Here is a 21,377-nt window from a genome sequence, read left to right as displayed (position 1 = left end):
AGGATATGATTAATGTTTAGTAAAAAAACAAACAAACTGCATTGTAACGGGTTTTTCTGTAATTAACACAATTTAAGGTTAAACACTAAGCCAAACGATCCAACAGCATGTTGCATATAAAATGCAGCAAGAATCAGAAAGTGCAGGTTTCACCTAAGACTTACAGGCTGAGGGATAAGCCAGGAAGGAATTGATCTGTGTAAACTTTTCACACTTGATTAAATTGCGTCACAGGAAGAGTTTTGCAATCAAAAGTCAGTGTCAGATATTTCAACTACATAATATATGGTAACAGAAGCTGAGACCAAAAGTTATTTTATCCGCAGAAATAAAAACCAAAGTGCCACAAAATATTGAAAGGGGTACATTTTTGTTTAATTAAAATTGTCTAGGACTCATCTAAATTCAGGAATTTATGTCTTGATTTACAGATGGTCTAACCTCTCTTTACTTAATCCATTTGTAACTCATATGCTGAATCTGGCTCTTTAGTTAGAGGTGGAACCCTGACCATCCTATAAATATAGTTCCAGACTTCTAGTGAGCAATTTAAAAGGAGACCTTAAACTGGTAGGATTCAGTTTTTACTCCTGGTTTTGTATTTAACTCTAAGCATCCTTTAGTGTAATGAGTCATGATTTAAGCTGTTGACTTAAATTCATTTGCTTTGTCAAGTTTCTCTTTGGTTTGCCCTATAAAACGGATACTTTAAGCTTTGAAGTGGGATTGTTAACTTCTCATCTGGGCAAAAGTTTGTATGGTGTATCTTCTATAGCGATAAGTTATGAAGGAATTTGGTAAATACTCTTCAAAAAAACTGAAACATATATAAATGAACTTGTATGGAATGTAGTTTTTAGGCTGTATTTGTCTCATTTCAGAGTGCTTTCCACAAACATTATCTCGGGTTAGTCTCTGAGGGAAATAGTATTGAAGCCTGCCAGAGGAGCTGCTGCATTATTATTTCTCCTTCCTGAAACCCGTCCATCTATCATGAGTAGCTCTGATGAGCTACTTTCTGTTCATCACAGCCTTGCTTTTGCATTTAGCACATGACACTTAATACTACACATGGGCAAATGTCTCCAATTGTTTAAAAATAAATGTCTCTTCTTTCTTGAAAATATTTAATTTTTCCTGATAGTATTTACTTGTAATCTTGGGCAAGTTTATGTAATCTTGGCAGTTACTGTCTGGAAGTCCTATTTAGTTACATTATATGCCAGCACCATGTTTGTAGTATGATCATCACAACCAACCCAAAAGTAAAATGAATCGTAAAGATAACTTAATACCTTTTGATTGCTTTTATCACTTCTGTTCTGAAGCTGTCCTTAGCTACTGTTTTCTCCCCCCTGTAATTCACCCCTATATAAGTTAATCCTTTCTTGACTGTAGATCATGTATCTACAGCTATTATTACCGTGATCACATTGTATTATAATTATTTTTAGATAAATGTATCTTTTCTACTAAACTGTTAGCTCCTTGAGGGTTCTTTGCCTTATTTTTGTCTCTCTGTCTGATAAATGTCATTGTATTTCCCTCAAATTTAAAATATCCTGTGGTACTCTGGGCCACCTTGGGTACCACAGTTAGTGATTAAGGAAGAGAGTATTCAGAGAAGGCTTTTAAGGAGGAGGTGACATTTGAATTAAGGCCTGAAGGGTCAGAAAGAAACAACAACCACACAGCCGGGGTAGAATGCTGGGATCTGAAGGAGGCTGGTGTGCACGTCTGGGACAGGCAATAGAAGAGTGTGAGTGAAGCCAGAGGGGTCAGCAGGGCTGGATCGCTAGATCCCCACAGTCCCTGGGAAGGGAGTTTTGTTTTCTCCTACGTGCAGGGGAGAACCTGTGGAGGAGTTTAAGCAGAGGGATTGTCTAGTGAGATGTCCATTTTGAAGAGATCATCTGCTTCCCTGTAGAGGACCACTGTGGTAGAGGGCAGTCTTGGAAGCAACAAAAACAAATAGACCAATGCACCCGTCCAGGTGGGATATGATGGTAGGCTGGACTAAAGGGGTGACAGTAGAGAAGGGAGAAGAGGTTGGATTTGGGGGTTATTTCATTAATAGTTTGTACAGTGTTATGACAGTGCTTGGTAGGTGCTGAATGAGAGTTTGTAGAAACTATAAAAAATAGGCTCCTGAAAAGCAGTTACTGATTCTGTTTCATCATCATTCACTATTCTTTCTTTTATTCTGTGACAATATTCCCAGGACTCGGAGAGTGTTTCCAAAGTTCTTTGGCTGGATGAGATACAGCATGCGGTCAATGAGGCCAACATGGACAAGGACAAAGCAAAACAATGTAAGCCCTCATCTCCTTTTGCTGGCCCCGTGTGCCTTGCTGGTTAAGCCACTGAATTATTTTTTATTTAAATAATTTTTTAACTTCTGTAGTTTTAGTATCTGAGAAGATTTGGATCCTTAGCAATTTCAGTTGTTGAGTGTCTATACAAAAATAAGCTTCACTGGTGGTGGCACTTTTTTCAGTGATTAGGGGCTAATTAGTGAAATGTGAGGGTGTTGCTGAACAAAATCCAGAAAGCAAAAAATGGTTCCTAAACTCTGAAATTTGTAGTGTGAGCAAGCCCTTTTTTTATCTTGGTCCTTAGGAAACTAGCCCAATCTGCTTAGTAAATGCCTTTCCTCCCTTCCATGTCTTCCATTGTATTAGTCAGGATTTTCCAGAGAAACAGAACTACATACATATTTTTCTCTGGGGAAAAAAAAAAAAAAAAAAAAACAGAGCTATATATATAGTCCTATATCTGTGTGTATCTGTGTGTGTGTGTGTAGATAAATAGTTGTTTCTCTGGAAAGTATGTAGTATCTATATACACACATATATAGAGAAAGAGGGAGATTTATTTTAAGGAATTGGCTCATGCCATTGTGGAGAGCCTGGCAAGTCCAAAATCTGCGGCAGGCCCTAGAGGCCAGGTGGCAGCTCTTAATCACCAAAGGCCAGTGGGTGTGGTTGCTGTAGTGGACAGCAGAGTCAAAGCCGTCCTCAGAATAATCTGACTCACAGAGACCAATGGAATTGGCTGATTGACCATGGTGTTCCTAGAAATGAAACAGACCGTCTCCTAAATTCATACTTGATTTGTACAAGTGGAAGAAGAGTTCTAGGTCAAATGAACAGAAGTGTAACTTGAATAACAAGAGCAGAGAGTCTTGTCCCCTAAATCAATTCCCATATTTAATCATTTACAGACCAAGAACCCCTTGAATGAAGGGGAGACCCAGTCCTCTTGAGAACGGACTGCTACACTATCAAAACTTTACACAGTTCATCTTTCTTCCAGGCTTCCCCTAAAGAGGTCTACGATCTTTGACTGTGGTGGCTGTGCTGAGGTGAAAGGACACAATCAGACTTTTCAGGGATTATAGGACACTGGCTCTGAACGGATACTAATTCCAGGAAACCCAAAACATCCCTGTGGTCCACCAGTCAGAGTAGGGGCTCACGGAGGTCAGGTGATCAGTGGGGTTTTAGCTCTCTCTTCCAGTGGGTCCTCAAACCAGCCACGATGGCTTCCCCAGGTCTAGAATGCCAAAGTGGAATAGACATAGTCCGCACCTGGCCGAATCCCTTCATTGGCTCATATGATTAAGCTTTTAATTTTATTCTAAGCCTCTCTTTTCATAGAGGAATAGTGTGAAAAATCACATGGCATTCTAGAGTAGCTTCGAGAATGATACACTAACACTCTACATATACAAATAACCTACCTAAATGAAGATTCCTGGAAGTGTTGTTCATTAACCTGTCCATTCATGGCACAATTAGGATGTAAGGTCATAGAATGCTGTTGAGATACCTTAGTCTTACCCCCAAAGATGTGCTTTTAAACTTTGGAAGCATCCCTGGGGAACATCTGGTTTTTATTTCCTCAGCCTGGAAAAATATGTGCCTTTCTCCAACCTGAACTTTTATACCCTTAGGGTCTTTGAAGTCTTTCCATTCTAGCACTCTAATCCTTAAGAAAAAATAAAATAAATTTGAAATGTGTCCTTAAGAGATTTAAATTTAAATATAAACCTAAAGGAAGCCATAGTTTGAAGAAATACTTTTAAGAAATGAGGTGGTAAAAATAGGCACTCAAACAGCCTGAAAGGGTTACCCTTTTTCTCTTAGAAATCAAACCAATTTAGAAGTCATTTCATTCATTTTATTCATGTTCTTCCTACCTGTGGCCTGAAAATGTGAAGTTGGTTCTGTTTTTTCCAATGAGACACTCATGGTTCTACTGACTCTGAAAGGCAGAGGCTTTCTCAACTATGTGTGATGGTGTACTCCCGACCTACACATTTAAAATCCTGTCTTCCACTTCTGTCCTGTGCCTTGGAAGAGTTGACGTAGTATCTTCTATGATAAATAATACCAAAAAGATGTTCTGAAGTAAAACCTTCTATATTCTGACATCAAGATGAGAATTTTCCAGTTTGTCAAAAAGGAGTTTAATCTTACCTTTAAAAGCATTCTTCATTCTTTGTATGAAGACTTGAAACAGATTCTTGTCACATGTTGTAAGCCTCAAACCCACTCCCAGATAATCCAATAAAAGAAAAAGTGTTCCCCTATATGTTTTACCACAGACAAGACTTAAAAGGACAGAGTAACTCAAGTCTTCTACGTTTGGGCCCATGTTCATGTCCACTGGAGCCTCTTGTTTTCTTAAAGTAGGTCTGTCTCTACTTTTGACTCCTGAGAGCAGTATTTCCCAACCTTCTCCCATCATTGTACCCCAAGGAATCTTTCTAGATAAATTTTCCCTAAGTACTTCCCACCATGATATTTTAATACCACAGATAAATTGTGTATCTGTTCATGTACCATATGTAGGCCTATGCTTTATACACAAAAAGATGTTTTGCCCCCTCCCCCCAAGAACCAATTTTTTGCCCTGCTAGGGATTATTTCACCTCTTGGGAGAGAATACATGCCTTAGAGAAAGACTGCCAGTATATGGCTTAAGATGTAACACAAACAGTTCTTTCGGGTCTCTTAGGAGATTTATGGGAGGTTTCTTAATTTGTTCTTTACCACAAACATCCCTGACTTTATGTAGACCATTTATCTGACATCTTCAATTATCTGGAACTAAACCACATCCCACAGATGAAGCAAAAAAGCAATCAAAATCGATGTCTCAAAGCCTGTGCCCTGGACCTGGTTTCCTCTACTCGCTGGAGACCCCTCGGACAGATACCTGGAGCCTGTGTGTTCTTCTCTCAGGCGTAACACTAACAAGTTCGGTTGTGTCTCTTCCCAGCTCAGAGCACATCAGAAGCCACGAATTACCAGGCAGTTAGGTGTTGGCTGCTCCATGCAAACACAGCAGCAAGAAGAGAACTGGTGGGGCAGGAGGGGGCAATGAAAAAGCAGAGGGGTTTGAGGCCATTTAGTGCAGGAACAAAGAAGCCCAAACACCTCCATAGTACTTGAACCACTCAGGGTATTATAGCACAGTATAGTGACAAGAAGGACTCTTCTGGCAGCCCTCAGCAAACATTAAGCACCTACTGTGGACCAGGGACTGTGGATAAAATGATGAGCAGGAAGAGACACTGTTCTCTTAGGGTTTTCTCCGGGGCTTTAGATTTTTCATGGAAAATGGTTCTTTTAAGAGGAAGAAGAAGCTTCAGTTACCTAGAAAATGAACCTGTGGACCCACCACTTGCAGGTCAGTACTCCATGATAAAGCACATTTCTAGATGCAAGAAATGGGTGCCTTTATTATACCCATCTTTTAAGGAATACACCATTCTACTGGGTTAGTTGAAGCTGTCAGATGTAATTCACATGAGGATTCTTTGTCATTTACTTGTCCCTCCTGCTTCTTTTGAGACCACAAACCTCTTAAACACCAGGACCACATTTGTCCTATCCTTGAAAGCTTTCCTGGAGAAGAGGAAAGGGGAACTGTTGATCCATTCCTATTAACTCTTATAAACACAAGAGCATACTGCTTTGCCTTTTGTTCTGCAGCAGTTGAAGTTTGCTATAGAAGTTCTTGATTCTATATGTACTCTTCCAGATTTGTGTGATCTTGATTCTACGCTGTTGAAAGTCAAACTCCATTTTTCTTGCCCCTTCAGCTTTTGTACTTCCATGTACGTGTGAACATAATTTGATGACATTAATATACCATTAAGCATGTGTATGGTAGAGTTTGACATGTGTGTGTTAGAAAAAAAAAGAAAAGAATATCCACCTCTCCCCTTTTCATCAAAAACTTTTTTTGTCTACGAAGTATTTTAACCTGGTTCCTTCCATTTTTTTGTTCTAGATTTCTAACTCAGTGCATTTATGGCTTGTGAAAACAGTACTTTCATTGGTTAGGCCAGAATATTCTTAGCTGGAACTAAAGTGGATAATAAAGAATTCACCATGTTAGCTTTGTTTAGACATCCAAGAGTTCAGTGTGGTTTGATTTATGGGAAGAGACAGAAACTTAAAATGGGATAAGATGTTTTCTAGGTCTAAATTGGCTTCAGAATTAAGTTGATTGTGTATGCCCACCAGCTATACCTGTTGCCTTTCTAGAACATGTGTTTAGGTGGTTAATGACAAATCTTGTGAAGTGTACTAGTGCTATACAAGAAAATATCAGGATTTTTACTTATTCTAAAATAAATAAATGTCTTCCTAAGATTAGTGACCTATGTAAGGACTGCATATCTACTGTTGGTATGCATTTACTCCACTTAGAGATCACTACAGTGAGTAGGACCTAGTGTCTTCACACCACATGAGAGTAACCTGGTAATACCATGATTTTTAATAAACTGTGCTTCTGTGGGACCTTGTTCTTCTTACAACCTAAACTGGTAGGTGAGTTGGTGACTGTCTTGGGTATATGTGTTGCGTACTCTGAAAGGGTAAAAAAGGTTTAATGCCAATGCGTTCCTGAAAGGTTGAATTATATCTTTGCGCATCTCTAGGGTAAGTAGAAGATAACCATTAACAGAAACTTTTTTTTTCCATGATGCAGGGGTTACACTGGTCATCGATGTTAATCAGTGTTTGGAGAAAGAAAAGCCAAGTGATATTTTGTCTGTTTTGAAGTCTTCTATGTCTAACACAAATGACATAATCCCTGAATGTGCTGACAGGTACTATGATGCCCTTGCAAAGGCAAAAGAGCACAAATCTAAAAGTGGTAAGCTTTTTAGTCATTTAACACCAACTAAATGTCATTTTGAATATGACGCTGTCTGTAGTATTGTATTAATTTTAAGACAAATACTGCTTTAAAATGAACATTTCTAAAATATTTTTTTGTCTCGGGCTTCTGGGTGGCTCAGTCGGTTAAACGTCTGCCTTCGGCTCAGGTCATGACCCCAGGGTCCTGGGATCAAGTCCTGCATCAGGCTCCCTGCTCAGCGGGGAGTCTGCTTCTCCCTCTCGCTCTGCCTCTCCCCTGGCTTATGCTCACTCTCTCTCTCTCTCTCTCAAATAAATAAATAAAATCTTTAAGAAAAAATAATATATTTTTTTAGACATAGTTTTTTTTTTGAAAAGCTCAGATTAACTTGGTGGCTATACGTGGGTGTTATCATAACCTTGAGAAAATACAGTATTTAAGGAGATTTTGCTTTATCTAGGGCTTGCTTATTGATCCATTTCTCTAGTGATACAAACTGATTTTGACACTAATATTTCTCTTTATCCTTTTTGAAACAAATGGTACATGATTGCACAATCTTAAGTAGGAGTAAAGAGTAATTTTGAAAATGTGGAATAAAGTAGAATGAACTGGTCTCCAAGGGATCAGACCAATAACCTCAGCATGTATTTATGCTTGTTCAATCCAATGGCAGACCATGAAGTGTTAGCTCTGGAGAGTAGCTTTGAGATCATGAGCCTTATACTCATTTTTCAGATTTAGAAACATATTCATGAGATTGTGGTCAGAGGGAGACTATGACAAACCCAAAGAGGTTAATTTTTGATAGTCCACCGTTCCTTTAGTAGATTGTTACTGAGCACTTCATGTCCTATCAAGGATCCAAGTGTCTCCTGACTCACAGGCTAGTGTTTATTTGCACCACGTCATAGGTCATGGACTACTCTTCTTTGGGAAGCTATGTGAATGGCCCAAGAAGTAGAATTGGAGGATAAAAATGGTTTTTTTAGTTCAACGGGAGGTCTTTCCCATAGTACACTATGTACTTCTAAGTTTATCTGATGTATTTCCAACTCAGAGATTGCACCCTTCAATTCAGCAAATTGCCCATTAATGAAGTGTGAGGAGGGTTATTGGCCATTCTAACTTGGCATCTGCTCACCTTTGAGCTCCTCTCTGTTCCCTTCACATCTCTTCATCCAGAGTCACCGTAGTGTCCCCTACCTCATCCTTCATGGGAAAAGACTTATGCAACAGTACTAATGCAGGGGTTAAGTTCAGTTTCAAGTCCATCTTGGCCTAAGCTTAATTAATCTTCTGTCCACTACCCTTGCCTACTCCTCTTCCTTTGTGCCATGTTCTGGTGCATGTAGTCATATATCCCCAGATTCCCAATTCAGAAACCTAGGAGTTACCTCAGATCCATAATGATTACTTGTGATCATCCTCATTTGACTGTACAATATATGTTCTACTAGGCCAGCATTTCTACACAGATAACAGCTGTCTGCCCATTTGGAAAGAGATACATCTCTTTTCCTGGGCAGTGACACACAGAACAGTTGAGAAGCACTTAAAACCAAATAAAGAATCAACACACATTCAAGGGCCTTGAAGTTACCCCTGCTTAGTTATTTGAATCCATTTAAATATTCTATAAGGAAATTCAGTTGAACTTCGATTTCCCTATAAAGACATTTACTCCGAGGCTCACTTGACAGCAGTTGGTTTAGATTGATCCAGGTCAGATCATTTTTATGTTTATTTTTGTGGTTGTTTTACTTCGCTGGTCTGGGACAGGAATCATGGCCATTCAGCAAAATAAACAGATTTCTAAATAGGAAATAAAGCCCATGGATTCATGAGGAGGAGATACTCATCTTAACTAATGAAGCCATGAATGCCATAGATTTTTTTCTCTAGTACATCCCCCCCCCCCCACAAATTAAGTCCTTTCTGCAATTTTTTTTTCTCATTTTGTGTGGTTATGTAGAGCAAGGTGAGGCAAACCAGTACATTTTTCCTTCTCCGTACTTAGTGACCTTAGTGTTTGCATATGCCAGTTTTTACTTTAGATAAAGTTGTCTGTAAAGATGAGTCACTTCTGCATTGGTTTAATGAAGATCATTGGCTTTCCCTAAATAATGGGTCACAGTCCTTCCAGGTCACTCCTTCTCAGAGAAGTTGCTGGAAGACTTTCTAAGCAAAGAAGATTCTTGCTCATTGGTCTTCTCTGTCCATTTTTCGTGCTGTTCACATCTACCAGGGACATATATTCTTTGTTTGTTTTTCCTTCTTGTTGGCCATTTATGACTCTTCTCATCCTCACAAGACGTTTGAGGTCCAGAGCCCTAGCATTAGACATCCCTCTGTCCTCCTCTTGATTTGGCTGAATTGAGAGCTGCCATTGAAAACATAGAATTCACTCATTTTAGTGAGTCATTTCTCATTTTTTTTTTTTATTTAGGCCATCTGAATGCTTGGTGAAAAATTGTTCATTAGATTATTTCGTGTATTGGAGAAACTACATTAATGTTGAAGGGTTCAGTGTTTCACTCTAGAATGTAACAAATTTCTTTCTTTAGTGTCTACTGAAGGTTCATGGCTCAAACTTAGCCTGCAGGATAAATATGAGTACTACTACAACATCGATTCAAAAGAGAGTTCCTGGGTCACACCTGAACCATACTCGCCTAAAGAATCATGGCTCATGGCAAAAGAAATTGAGGTAGGAGGTTCGTGTTTAATGAAACTGTACTATGAAAAAATAAGTGTGATTGCTTTTCTATTTTTGAATCATGGAAGTGATGGGAGGAAATAACGGATTTATCGAAGGCTGGACATAGAGTAAAGTCTTCATGAATGCAGTTGGATGTGGTTGCGTGGCTACTAACTTTTACAATTATTTCTGTGTTGGCATACTACCACCAGACAGATCAAGGGGAAGAAAGCTTCGTAGCTTGTTTGGAATGGTACATGATCCTAAGAAATCAATCTTCAGGTTTGCCCTGACCCAAAAGTTCAGTTAGTAATAATTTCTTGGTTGTCAGTATTTGGAAAGTCTTATCTCTTTCCCCCTCACAGCCTACCACAGAGACATGTATGTCCTTTAAAAAGTCAGTAATGCTTTCTGGGGGGAAATACTCTTGAAAAGATGTTCACAAGATTGCTTTGGACTTGAGACCAAAGTTGGACCCACAAGATGTGACTATTGCTGTTTGATCCATGCATTGTAGTATGTTCAAAGAGAAAATACTAATAATAGTTTAGTCCCATTTCGGAAAAAAAGAAAGAAAGAAAGAACGAACACACAAATGTAGGTCTTACAAAATTGTTAAAAGTCACGAGCATCAAAGATACTGCAGTATAGCAACTTTGTGGATGGAATCACCAGTATATTTGCTAGAACTCCGAGAAAAATCTATGGCCTGGGGCTGAGAGTGCCACCAGAACTCCTGAATGACAAGAAGACAGTGAAGAAGATAGTTAATTAACTAATTTCAAATATTCAAGATTGCCACAGTTTACAAGAAAATACTAAGGTGGCAGTGCATTATCAGTGCTACTTTGTAGAAAAATGAAACTGTAAAAACCAGATGCTGTAGTTGAAAAGACGTATCAAACTGTGAAGAAGCAGCATCAAAGGGTTATAATTCGGAGCCAACAATAGCTCCAGTGGCGTCCAAAGATGCCTTAGGAGTAACTTTGTGAAATTGAGCATCATTCTATTAGGATTATTAAAAAGTGGAAGATCTACACTGTTTAAAAAAATTATTTCTTCTAGACAATCTAAAAGTACTGATTTCATGAATGTGAAAATGTCTTCTTTTGAAGGTTTTTAAGCATTTTTTATGATGTCAGTGTTAATTTTTTAAATTAGCCACCCATTGATTGCAGTCACTCCGGATGAGAGCATCAGCCGTGGAAGTGAGTCCAGTCTTGGCTGGCATCTCTCAAAGAACATAAAAAGCAAACCCATTTTGTAATCCACATAAAGACTTTGCACAGTCCCCCCTTCCTCCTTTCCCTCATTCATTCTCATTCAGACAGAGTTTCCCCTGTCTGGTCATGGTAGTGCCTGTCTCTCCTCTCCCACCCCCTTTCCTTCTGCCCCAAGTCTTTTATTTTCCCCCAAGTTTATTTTGAGCCCCTGGCTCTTTGCAGAGGTCTGCCTACTCTGGCCTGGACAAAAAAGGGGGCAGAGGAGCCAGAAGACTTCATGGCCACTGCAGTCTTTTCCTTGGCAGCCCTGGCGAGGGAGGAGGTGATGCATATGCATATTCATACTGTAATCATCCTTGTCCCATTTACATTCTGGAGCTCAGGCCTCACACCTGGTCCTTGCCGGCACCTCCGCCTCCAGATCCTGAGATCACTCAACCAAATTCTCAGAGCACCTCAGCACCAAGTTCAGAGGATTCCAAAAGCACGTTGCTAGAAAGAAGCTAAGCCAGTCCATCCCTTTGCTCTGGTCAAATCTGTTTTTAAACCAGGCCAGAAAGAGTTACCCATATCGTTTTCTCAGAGATATAATCTCCAGACGCTATTCTCTATGCTCCTTTCACCTGATGTGTGAAGTGTAACCATAAGAAATATCTCTTGCCAGGACATTGTTGAGAAAGTCACAACAGATTATGCTCGCAAGAAGATGTGGTCTGCGTCTGATGATTTGCTTCTTCGCCTTCAAGCCACAAGTGCAGGATCCCTTCTTAGGAAAGAGTACGAAGCTAGGAAATCATATTTGTATGAACAAGAAAAGCATGTGGTCAAAATACAGGTATGTGAACCACCTACCACTAATTACAGCAAACTGTCCTATCCCCTGAAGATGCTTCATTTGATAGTATGACAGTCAACTACCAGCATTCTAATTAACAAATCTGACTGCAGATTTCTCCCTTAATCATTGCCCCCAAATCTGCTTTAGTAAGGCTCAGAGATGGGAGAGACGTTAAATGATTTTTCACCTTTGGAGACCATCGGGGGCACTGTGGACTCGCAAAGGTCTGCCTGCCACCAACCTAGCCGGAGCCAGAGGGACTCCTCAGATCGGAGTTGAAATCCTGTTTCTCTAAGAAGCTGGATCTCCTTGTGTCATCTACTTTCTAAATCGGGTGCTTTATGAATTGGTTTTCGGTGGCTAATGGATGTTGAGTGGCACCTGTGTCTGTGTTCTTCTAGACAGAAAGAACAGAAGAGCTAATGAAATGGATTTAGCCTCTCCAAGAATATATTCTCCCTTACATACTCTTCATTTAGGCCTGCAGGAGAAATCCTCCTTTCCTGACTGGTTGGTTTTGAGCTGTTCTTAAGCTTGCATGACTACTCTGAACTTTCTGGTTGCCAGGAGAGGGACTGGCCAAATTTAGATGTTTTCTCCTCTGTATTTCGCTACCACCCTCTACCAACCACCATGCTGGCTTCCAAAGGACTATGTGTCTTTTTTTGTGCATCCAAAGTGATACTATTATTGACGGGAAGCATTTGGTGGGTTTTTGCATTGGCCAATAACTAAGAAATTTCCCACATTGGAAGTTTTTAAGTTGAAGATTCCTCTTTTGTGATCATTGGTGTACTTACCTGCTTCCTTCACCTCACTATAATATTGTCCAAGACAGGAAATAAGTTTTTTAAATTTTTATATTCTTGTGTCTTGTGTATGATAGGTGCTCAAATATTTGGATTTGTTCAGAACTTAAGATGTTAGAAGGCAGAAATGATTAATTTTTAGAAGAAATTTCTTTCATGAGCCTGACAAAGAATTTTTATTAGCTGAACCAGTAAGTTTTCCACTTTATTCTTCTTTAAACAAATGGTAGGCAAAACATACAGGAAGTGAAAAAAAAAAAAGCCTGAAGATAAGATCCTCTACACTGATGCTAAGGCTCTAATTTTACACAGAATTATAGATTGTCAGCCAACCTGACACAATTTGGACCAACCCTAAGCTGTCCACTCTTGGGCATGGAGCTGTATTGTATTTGGAGAACATTCTTTGGAGCACACTGGTATAAAATCCATCTGATATTGGGACCCAGGGCCGAAGTCATGAGAGGGCTTGGGAGAAGGGCAGAAGCAATGATCTGGAGCCTTTTTTCCTCCATCTTAGCAGAGCCAATAATATTGAAGAAGAAGCCATAGAACTGTGAAGTCGCCCTTCCTTCCTTTTTTTTTTTCCTACTCTATGGTAGGAAAAAAAACTGTTCAATTCCTTGAAAGCATGAAAGAGCTTCAGCATAAAAATTCTTCTGTCTCCTGGACTAAGAGTGTCCTTAAATATTAGTTTACTTAATTTATATTTACAACTTATATTCATTTTCCTTTTTTTCGAAATAAAGTACTACTTTTTTTTTTTAAAGATTTTATTTATTTATTTAATTGCAAGAGAGAGAGAGAGAGAGAGAGAGAGAGAGAGACAGCGAGAGAGGGAACAGAGCAGGGGGAGTGGGAGAGGGAGAAGCAGGCTTCCCGCGGAGCAGGGAGCCCAATGCGGGGCTAGGGAGCCCAAGCTATGGACTAGAGATGAATACATATTCAGCGGAAACTTGCTGACCCACAAAACCAGAAGACCATGAACCAAAGGGTATTATGCTACTCTCATTTTTTTGTCAGTGTGGCCAATCTACCCTGAACTAGGGGAATGATCTGAAATGTGAGGACTTTTCCATAAAAGAGCTCCATAAAAGAGCTCAATCTTCCTAGCTGGCTGAATGAGTCCCAGACACAGTAGTCTTAACAAATTCAGAGAGAAGGCTCCCAGGCTGAGGGTAGCCACACCCCAGCTCCACCACCCTCGGTCTCCTCCCAAAGAACTGAATAGTAGTACAGAGAATATATGGCATCATTAGCCAGTCCTCTGTCTCAGTACTTATGGAATATATCAGAAGGTACCCAAGGTGTCTCATGAGAAAGTCACTGTCATTCATAGGATTTTCCCCCTGTAAGGTAAGGTGTCCTATCTCTCTCCCTGTAGAGAGACAGAGAATCTCTTGAGAGCAGTGAGAGAGAAAAAGCCATACTATTTTTGAGCAGTGAGAAGGCCCTAGTAATGTCTACATTTACAAATGAGTGAGCCAGAAAATAATCTCAAACAAAAAGGAGTATTTTATGGGGCACCTGGGTGGCTCAGTTGGTTAAGCGACTGCCTTCAGCTTGGGTCATGATCCCAGGGTCCTGGGATTGAGCCCCGCATTGGGCTCCCTGCTCCGCGGGAAGCCTGCTTCTCCCTCTCCCACTCCCCCTGCTTGTGTTCCCTCTCTCGCTGTGTCTCTCTCTCTGGCAATTAAATAAATAAATAAAATCTTTTTTAAAAAGTAGTATTTTATTTCGAAAAAAAGGAAAATGAATATAAGTTGTAAATATAAATTAAGTAAACTAATATTTAAGGACACTCTTAGTCCAGGAGACAGAAGAATTTTTATGCTGAAGCTCTTTCATGCTTTCAAGGAATTGAACAAGACATGGACTTAGTGAAACAAGACAAAACGTCGAAAGACAACTGATATCGAAAGAGGGAGAAAGAAATAGTGACATTATAGAATGTAAATGAACTCACGACTGCAGAATGCACAACCAACACTGAGAATAACTGCAGCATGTGGAAGCTTGAGAAAACTCTCAAAGTTGAGGAAAAGAGTAGATCATTTGAAATGTCATTCTCATCTGAAAATGATAATACTCATTTTGTGGCTGGGCTCTGAGAATCAAGTGGGATCATTAACATAACAGACTTGGCACAATGTGCAGCCCTTAGGTGCTCAGTAGTGTCAGATATGAGGAGTTGATGGCCCCAAGGACAGATAACAGAGCCAACATTGAGACTGCTGTTATGATACGGGAAGACATCAGCAAAACTGAATGGGGAAAAATAGATAGCTGTGGTTTGGTTTTGTTTTTTTTCCTTGAACTGAGGAATGCTGGAATGCCACTTCTTAGGAAAAATCATAATAGTGACAAACACCCAAACTTAGCCCTGGGAATTAGGGAATTACTGAACTTCAGAGAGTGCCACAAGCATCCTGGCACAGAAAGAGAAGCAAGCTTCTCTGAAGCAACTTTCAGATGGCCCGGAGCAGCAGGAGAGTCTGCAGGTGGGGAGGAAGGGGATGGACTGGTGGGACAGTTCTTCATCATGTTGGTTTAATGTAAGTGACTACTCTAGAAGATCAGTGGATTTTCTACCTTGAAGCCAAGAATGAAAAGAGATCAATGTTGAGGGCTTTCTTGGCTAAGAGACCACACAAGAATTTGTGCTTCAGAAGTTGGAGTTGGTAATTTGAATATTACTGTCCCGGATGCCCAATTACCAAGCAAGGCAACCAATTTAGCAAGCCAAATTTTCTAGAGATTGACAATTATAAAATCTGTAAAACAGAGCAGTAGCCTCTGAGGTCTAGATATTTTGAAAGAGTACTTTGTTAAATATGCATTACACAGAAAATATATTTATGGTAAGAAAAAAAAATAACAAAAAGATGGCTGTTATAAATTTTCCCACATGTTCTGATACCAGTCAGAGAAGGAGATTGACACTTCTGTAGACACATTCTGTCTCTAATTGTCTGCAAAAAGCTGCTTGTGAATGGCTTTATGGCTTAAAATTTTGTCTCCTTTTGCATTTTCATCAATAACTCCTTTCTTCCAACTTTATACCCATAATCGTTTTTAATAAACAGCATCTAATTAGAAAAGCCTGCAATCTAATCAATCAATGTGATACAATACATTAATGAAAGAAAGAACAAGAACCTCTCAATAGATGCAGAAAAAGCATTTGACAAAGTGCAGCATCCTTTCTTGATTAAAACTCTTCACAGTATAGGGATAGAGGGTACATACCTCAATATCATAAAAGCCATCTATGAAAAACCCACAGCAAATATCATACTCAATGGGGAAAAACTGAGAGCTTTTCCCCTAAGGTCAGCAACATGGCAGGGATGTCCACTATCACCACTGCTGTTCAACATAGTACTAGAAGTCCTAGCCACAGCAATTAGCAAAAAGAAATAAAAGACATCCAGATCGGCAAAGAAGTGAAACTCTCACTTTTTGCAGATGATATGATACTTTATGTGGAAAACCCAACAGACTCCACCCCAAAACTGCTAGAACTCATACAGGAATTCAGTAAAGTGGCAGGATATAAAATCAATGCACAGAAATCAGTGGCATTCCTATACACCACCACCAAGACAGAAGAAAGAGAAATTAAGGAGTTGATCCCATTTACAATTGCACCCAAAACCATAAGATACCTAGGAGTAACTCTAACCAAAGAGGCAAAGGATCTGTACTCAGAAAACTATAGAATACTCATGAATGAAATTGGGGAAGACACAAAGAAATGGAAAAACATTCCATGCTCATGGATTGGAAGAAAAAATATTGTGAAAATGTCTATGCTACCTAGAGCAATCTACACATTTAATGCAATTCCTATCAAAATACCATCCACTTTTTTCAAAGAAATGGAACAAATAATCCTAAAATTTGTATGGAACCAGAAAAGACCCCAAATAGCCAGAGGAATGTTGAAAAAGAAAAGCGAAGCTGGCGGCATCACAATTCCAGACTTCTAGCTCTATTACAAAGCTGTCATCATCAAGACAGTGTGGTACTGGCACAAAAACAGACACATAGATCAATGGAACAGAATAGAGAACCCAGAAATGGACCCTCAATTCTATGATCAACTAATCTTTGACAAAGCAGGAAAGAATGTCCAATGGAAAAAAACAGTCTCTTCAACAAATGGTGTTGGGAAAATTGAACAGCCACATGCAGAAGAATGGAACTGGACCATTTCCTTACACCACACACAAAAATAGACTTAAAATGGATGAAAGACCTAAATGTGAGACAGGAATCCATCAAAACCCTTGAGGAGAACACAGGCAGCAACCTCTTTGACCTCAGCCGCAGCAACTTTTTCCTAGAAACATCCCCAAAGGCAAGGGAAGCAAGGCCAAAAATGAACTATTGGGACTTCATCAAAATAAAAAGCTTTTGCACAGCAAAGGAAACAGTTAACAAAACCAAAAGACAACCGACAGAATGGGAGACGATATTTGCAAATGACATATCAGATAAAGGGCTAGTATCCAAAATCTATAAAGAACTTACCAACTCAACACCCAAAGAACAACTAATCCAGTCAAGAAATGGGCAGAAGACATGAACAGACATTTCTGCAAAGAAGACATCCAAATGGCCAACAGGCAGATGAAAAAGTGCTCAGCATCGCTCAGCATCAGGGAGATCCAAATCAAAACCTCAATGAGATACCACCTCACACCAGTCAGAATGGCTAAAATTAACAAGTCAAGAAACAACAGATGTTGAAGAGGATGCGGAGAAAGGGGGACCCTCCTACACTGTTGGTGAGAATGCAAGCTGGTGCAGCCACTCTGGAAAACAGTATGGAGGTTCCTCAGAAAGTTGAAAATAGAGTTACCCTACAACCCAGCAATTGCACTACTGGGTATTTACCCCAAAGATACAAGTGTAGTGATCCGAAGGGACACATGCACCCCAACGTTTATAGCAGCAATGTCCACAATAGCCAAACTATGGAAAGAGCCTAGATGTCCATCAACGGATGAATGGAGAAAGAAGATGTGGTATACACATAACACACACACACACACACACACACACACACACACACACACACTGGAATATTATGCAGCCATCAAAAAAAAAAACAAAAAAAAACGAAATCTTGCCATTTGCAATGACGTGGATGGAACTAGAGGGTATTATGCTAAGCGAAATAAGTCAATCAGAGAAAGACAAGTATCATATGATCTCACTGATATGAGGAATTTGAGAAACAAGACAGAGGATCATAGGGGAAGGGAGGGAAAAATGAAACAAGACAAAACTAGAAAGGGAGACAAACCATAAGAGACACTTAATCTCAGGAAAAAAACTGAGGGTTCCTGGAGTGGGGGGGGGGTGGGAGGGATGGGGTGGCTGGGTGATGAACATTGGGGAGGGACATACCTCTATGTCCATACCACTATACCACCACTATAGTATGGTGAGCACTGTGAATTGTGCAAGACTGATGAATCACAGACCTGTACCCCTGAAACAAATAATACATTATATGTTAATAAAAAAAATTTTTTTTTTAAAGAAAAGCCTGCAATCTCATGGCCTAGCACAGGAGTTCTAGTAGCACTGAATAAGAAAAGCCAGTTCTGGTGGAACAAAAACTTACAAACTGAAAAAGAATGTGTAATTTTGATAAATAAGAGCCATATAGTATTCTACTTCTAGAGACCAAAATTTCTATACCCAGCAAAGTTGCCTTGGTTTGGGAAGGTAACAATAAAAATACTCATAAGTGTAGAATGATTCCAGAGAAATCTACATAATCAATAAAGAGATGAAATACAAAATGAAATCTCCAGGAAAATCCTGTTGTTGAGCATTGAATCCTTAGTACATTAAAAAATAGTACAGAATGGACAAATGGGTTCATTCTACCAATATAAGAATGCATCAATATTCCCATCAGCCTTTACTATGACAGATTATTCAGAAGGTTTGTGAATCTGAGCTAATAAGATTAATAGTGTTTCTGGAGTTTAGATAATTCCAGAAAAGCAGAAGGAAGAACTTGAGCTAATACTAATACCTTATTTGCTTTTCAGTTTGGATTTAAAAATGGGGTATATTTATATTTATATATATATTTTTTTTTCACATTTCTGTGCTTTAAAAGTGCTACCCACAAAAACAGGAAGCACCAATGAGACCCATCACAATGAATGTGTTACTAGTTAACTTGCCATGGAATCCAGTAACCCACAGTTAGGGTCCCCTCCCCCTAGTCTCTATAGCCATCAGGACACTTTTGCAAGCAGTTGTTGATGACATCAGAGATCAGTTTTTCCAATGATCTCAGAAATGCCATACCGAGAGATCCCATGGTGGCATTTTCTAAATGGGCCATCAACTAAAAATCCTTTATCTTTGCTTAGATCTTTATTACTTGAAGTGTAGAGCATATACTAGCACTGTCATTACCTGGAACCCCCACCCACACCCACTAAATTCAAATCTGCATTTTAAAAAGACCCTCTGATGATTTTGTATACATATTACAGTTTGAGAACACTGTGAAGCTCACTCCAGTTTTAAATCCTCAATAATTTACCTTCCTGTATAATTCTTTATCATCATAATAGCTTAAAAGAGAAAAACACGTGCTCATTTCAATAGTTAGTGCAAAGGCAACTGATAAAGTTCCAGACCCATTCCTGAATTTTCTGTAATCATTACGCTGAGGTTTTAGTTCATTCGAGGAGATTGGCATCTTTACAATAATGAATTTTCCAGTTCCATAATCAGTATATCTCTCCATTTATTAATCTTCCCCACCATATAGCATTAAATTTATTCCTATTTCTTAGGTTTACTCCATTAGTTATTTTTTGCTATCATGAATGTCATCTTTTTTCTGTTGTATTGTTTATTTTTCACATGCAGAAAATTAATCAAGTATATATATACATTTTATAACTAATCACCTGGAAGAACTCAGTTTTAATAATTTTTCAGGTGGCCCTCTTGAATCATAACTACTTTTTACATTTCTGATTTTTTTAATCTTGTAATCTGTCAAGGAATAAATTCATATGGCCTTAATAGTTCAGGAAACTCTAAAACATCGGGTACTTAAAAACTATTTGGGCTTAACTCCCACTTCTGGGAATGTAGAATACAGCTACTTTTCCCTATTCTTTGCTCTAAGTACAGCTAAAAGCCCCAGATATTATTTGTAAACGAACATAACACTGTGAAAAATGGAGAGGGGAAAGGCAGACAGGCTTGGGAACCTTGAGACCCAAGGAAGGACATGGAGGTGAGTTCTGTGGTTTTCTTTTAGCTTCATATATCTCCGACTTGTTGCTGCAGAGGCTGGCAAAATGGAAATGCCAGTGGGTGCAGGCAGAAACTCCAACAAAAGCCTGCTATCTGTAGCCAAAGGACCAGGAAAGGTGCAGCCCAGAAAGACAAAACTTTTAGACAATAACCACTCTACTCTAGCCAAACAGCGCAGGAAAAAAAAAACAAACAAAACTGTGACCCCATACCACTCATGCCACAAAGTCGAGAGCTTGGCCTTCCACCATAGTAGACTCTAACAAGGTACCCAGATACCCACAGAGCCTGAACTTCCATGCCCACAAATGTAATGTGGCAGCCCTCCCTTTCCTTGCTAGATGGTGTCAAAGAAGGCATGGTGGAAAGTCAGGACTTTGATGACAGCCCAGTAGTAATGAGGCCACCTGCCGGAGCCTTCTGCTATCAGTGGAAGGCACATGAGGAGTAGTAACACAGCCCTCCTGGGCAAAGTGGAATTGGCACAGCCTTGGGGCGTAGTTAGAGCTCCTAGCTCCCATGCAGCAGTAATAAGCAGCCCCCACCTCAGATATCAATAGAGGCTAGGTAGAAAACCTGAACTTCCACCCCTCCTTGCCAGTAATGAGGCAGCACCACCACCCCCTTCCCTTGCCAGAACAATGTCAGGGAAAACCACCTAGAACAGGTTAAATAAGATCCAGAGTCTTATTAGTCATCACATAATAATCCGATTTGTCCACATTTCAAACAATAATAAACATTTCAAGAACCAAGACAATTAATAGATGCCAATACGGGGGCGCCTGGGTGGCTCAGTCAGTTAAGTGTCTACCTTCGTCTGGGTCATGATCTTGGGGTCCTGGGATCGAGCCCCATGTTGAGCTCTCTGCTCAGCTGGGAGTCTGCTTTTCCTTCTCACTCTCCCTCTATGTTCTCCCCCCCCCACATAAATAAATAAATAAAATCTTAAAAAATATATATGCCAATACAGATGACAGAGATGTTATAATTTAGCTGACAAAGATTTTAAAGCTGCCATCTTACAGTAAGCAATTATGAACACACTTGAAACAAAGGAAAAAATATAAAGTCTCAACAAAGAAATAGAAGATAGGGAAAAAAAACAAATTTTAGAACTAAGACATAGAACAACATATAAAAAACTGAATGGATGGACTCAACAGCAAAATGAAAGGAACACAGGACCAAATTAGTGAACTAGAGAATAGAATGATAGAAATTACTAGATCTGGACAACAGAGAGAAACGATTGAAAAAACAATGAACAGAGCCTCAAGGCATCTGTGGACCATAAAAAAAGATTGAATGTTTGTGTCATCAGAGTTTCAGAGGAA

The 21,377-nt window shown here is 39.4% G+C and overlaps 1 protein-coding gene across 3 annotated transcripts in view; it reads left to right on the top strand.

The window, feature by feature from the left end:
- IQGAP2 (IQ motif containing GTPase activating protein 2) overlaps positions 1–21,377 on the top strand; it is a 287,293-nt gene that overhangs the window by 208,234 nt on the left and 57,682 nt on the right. For 2 of the 3 annotated variants that reach the window (XM_078067166.1, XM_078067165.1), the window contains exons 14-17: positions 2,222–2,312; positions 7,009–7,176; positions 9,729–9,871; positions 11,750–11,920. In XM_078067166.1, coding sequence (XP_077923292.1) covers positions 2,222–2,312; positions 7,009–7,176; positions 9,729–9,871; positions 11,750–11,920 — 573 coding nt within the window. The remainder of the gene's footprint in view (positions 1–2,221; positions 2,313–7,008; positions 7,177–9,728; positions 9,872–11,749; positions 11,921–21,377) is intronic. The other variant, XM_078067167.1, reaches the window with a different exon arrangement.

The sequence above is a fragment of the Halichoerus grypus genome, chromosome 2 (assembly GCF_964656455.1).
Source record: "Halichoerus grypus chromosome 2, mHalGry1.hap1.1, whole genome shotgun sequence".
NCBI lineage: Eukaryota > Metazoa > Chordata > Mammalia > Carnivora > Phocidae > Halichoerus > Halichoerus grypus.
This window is presented reverse-complemented; position numbering and strand designations above follow the sequence as displayed.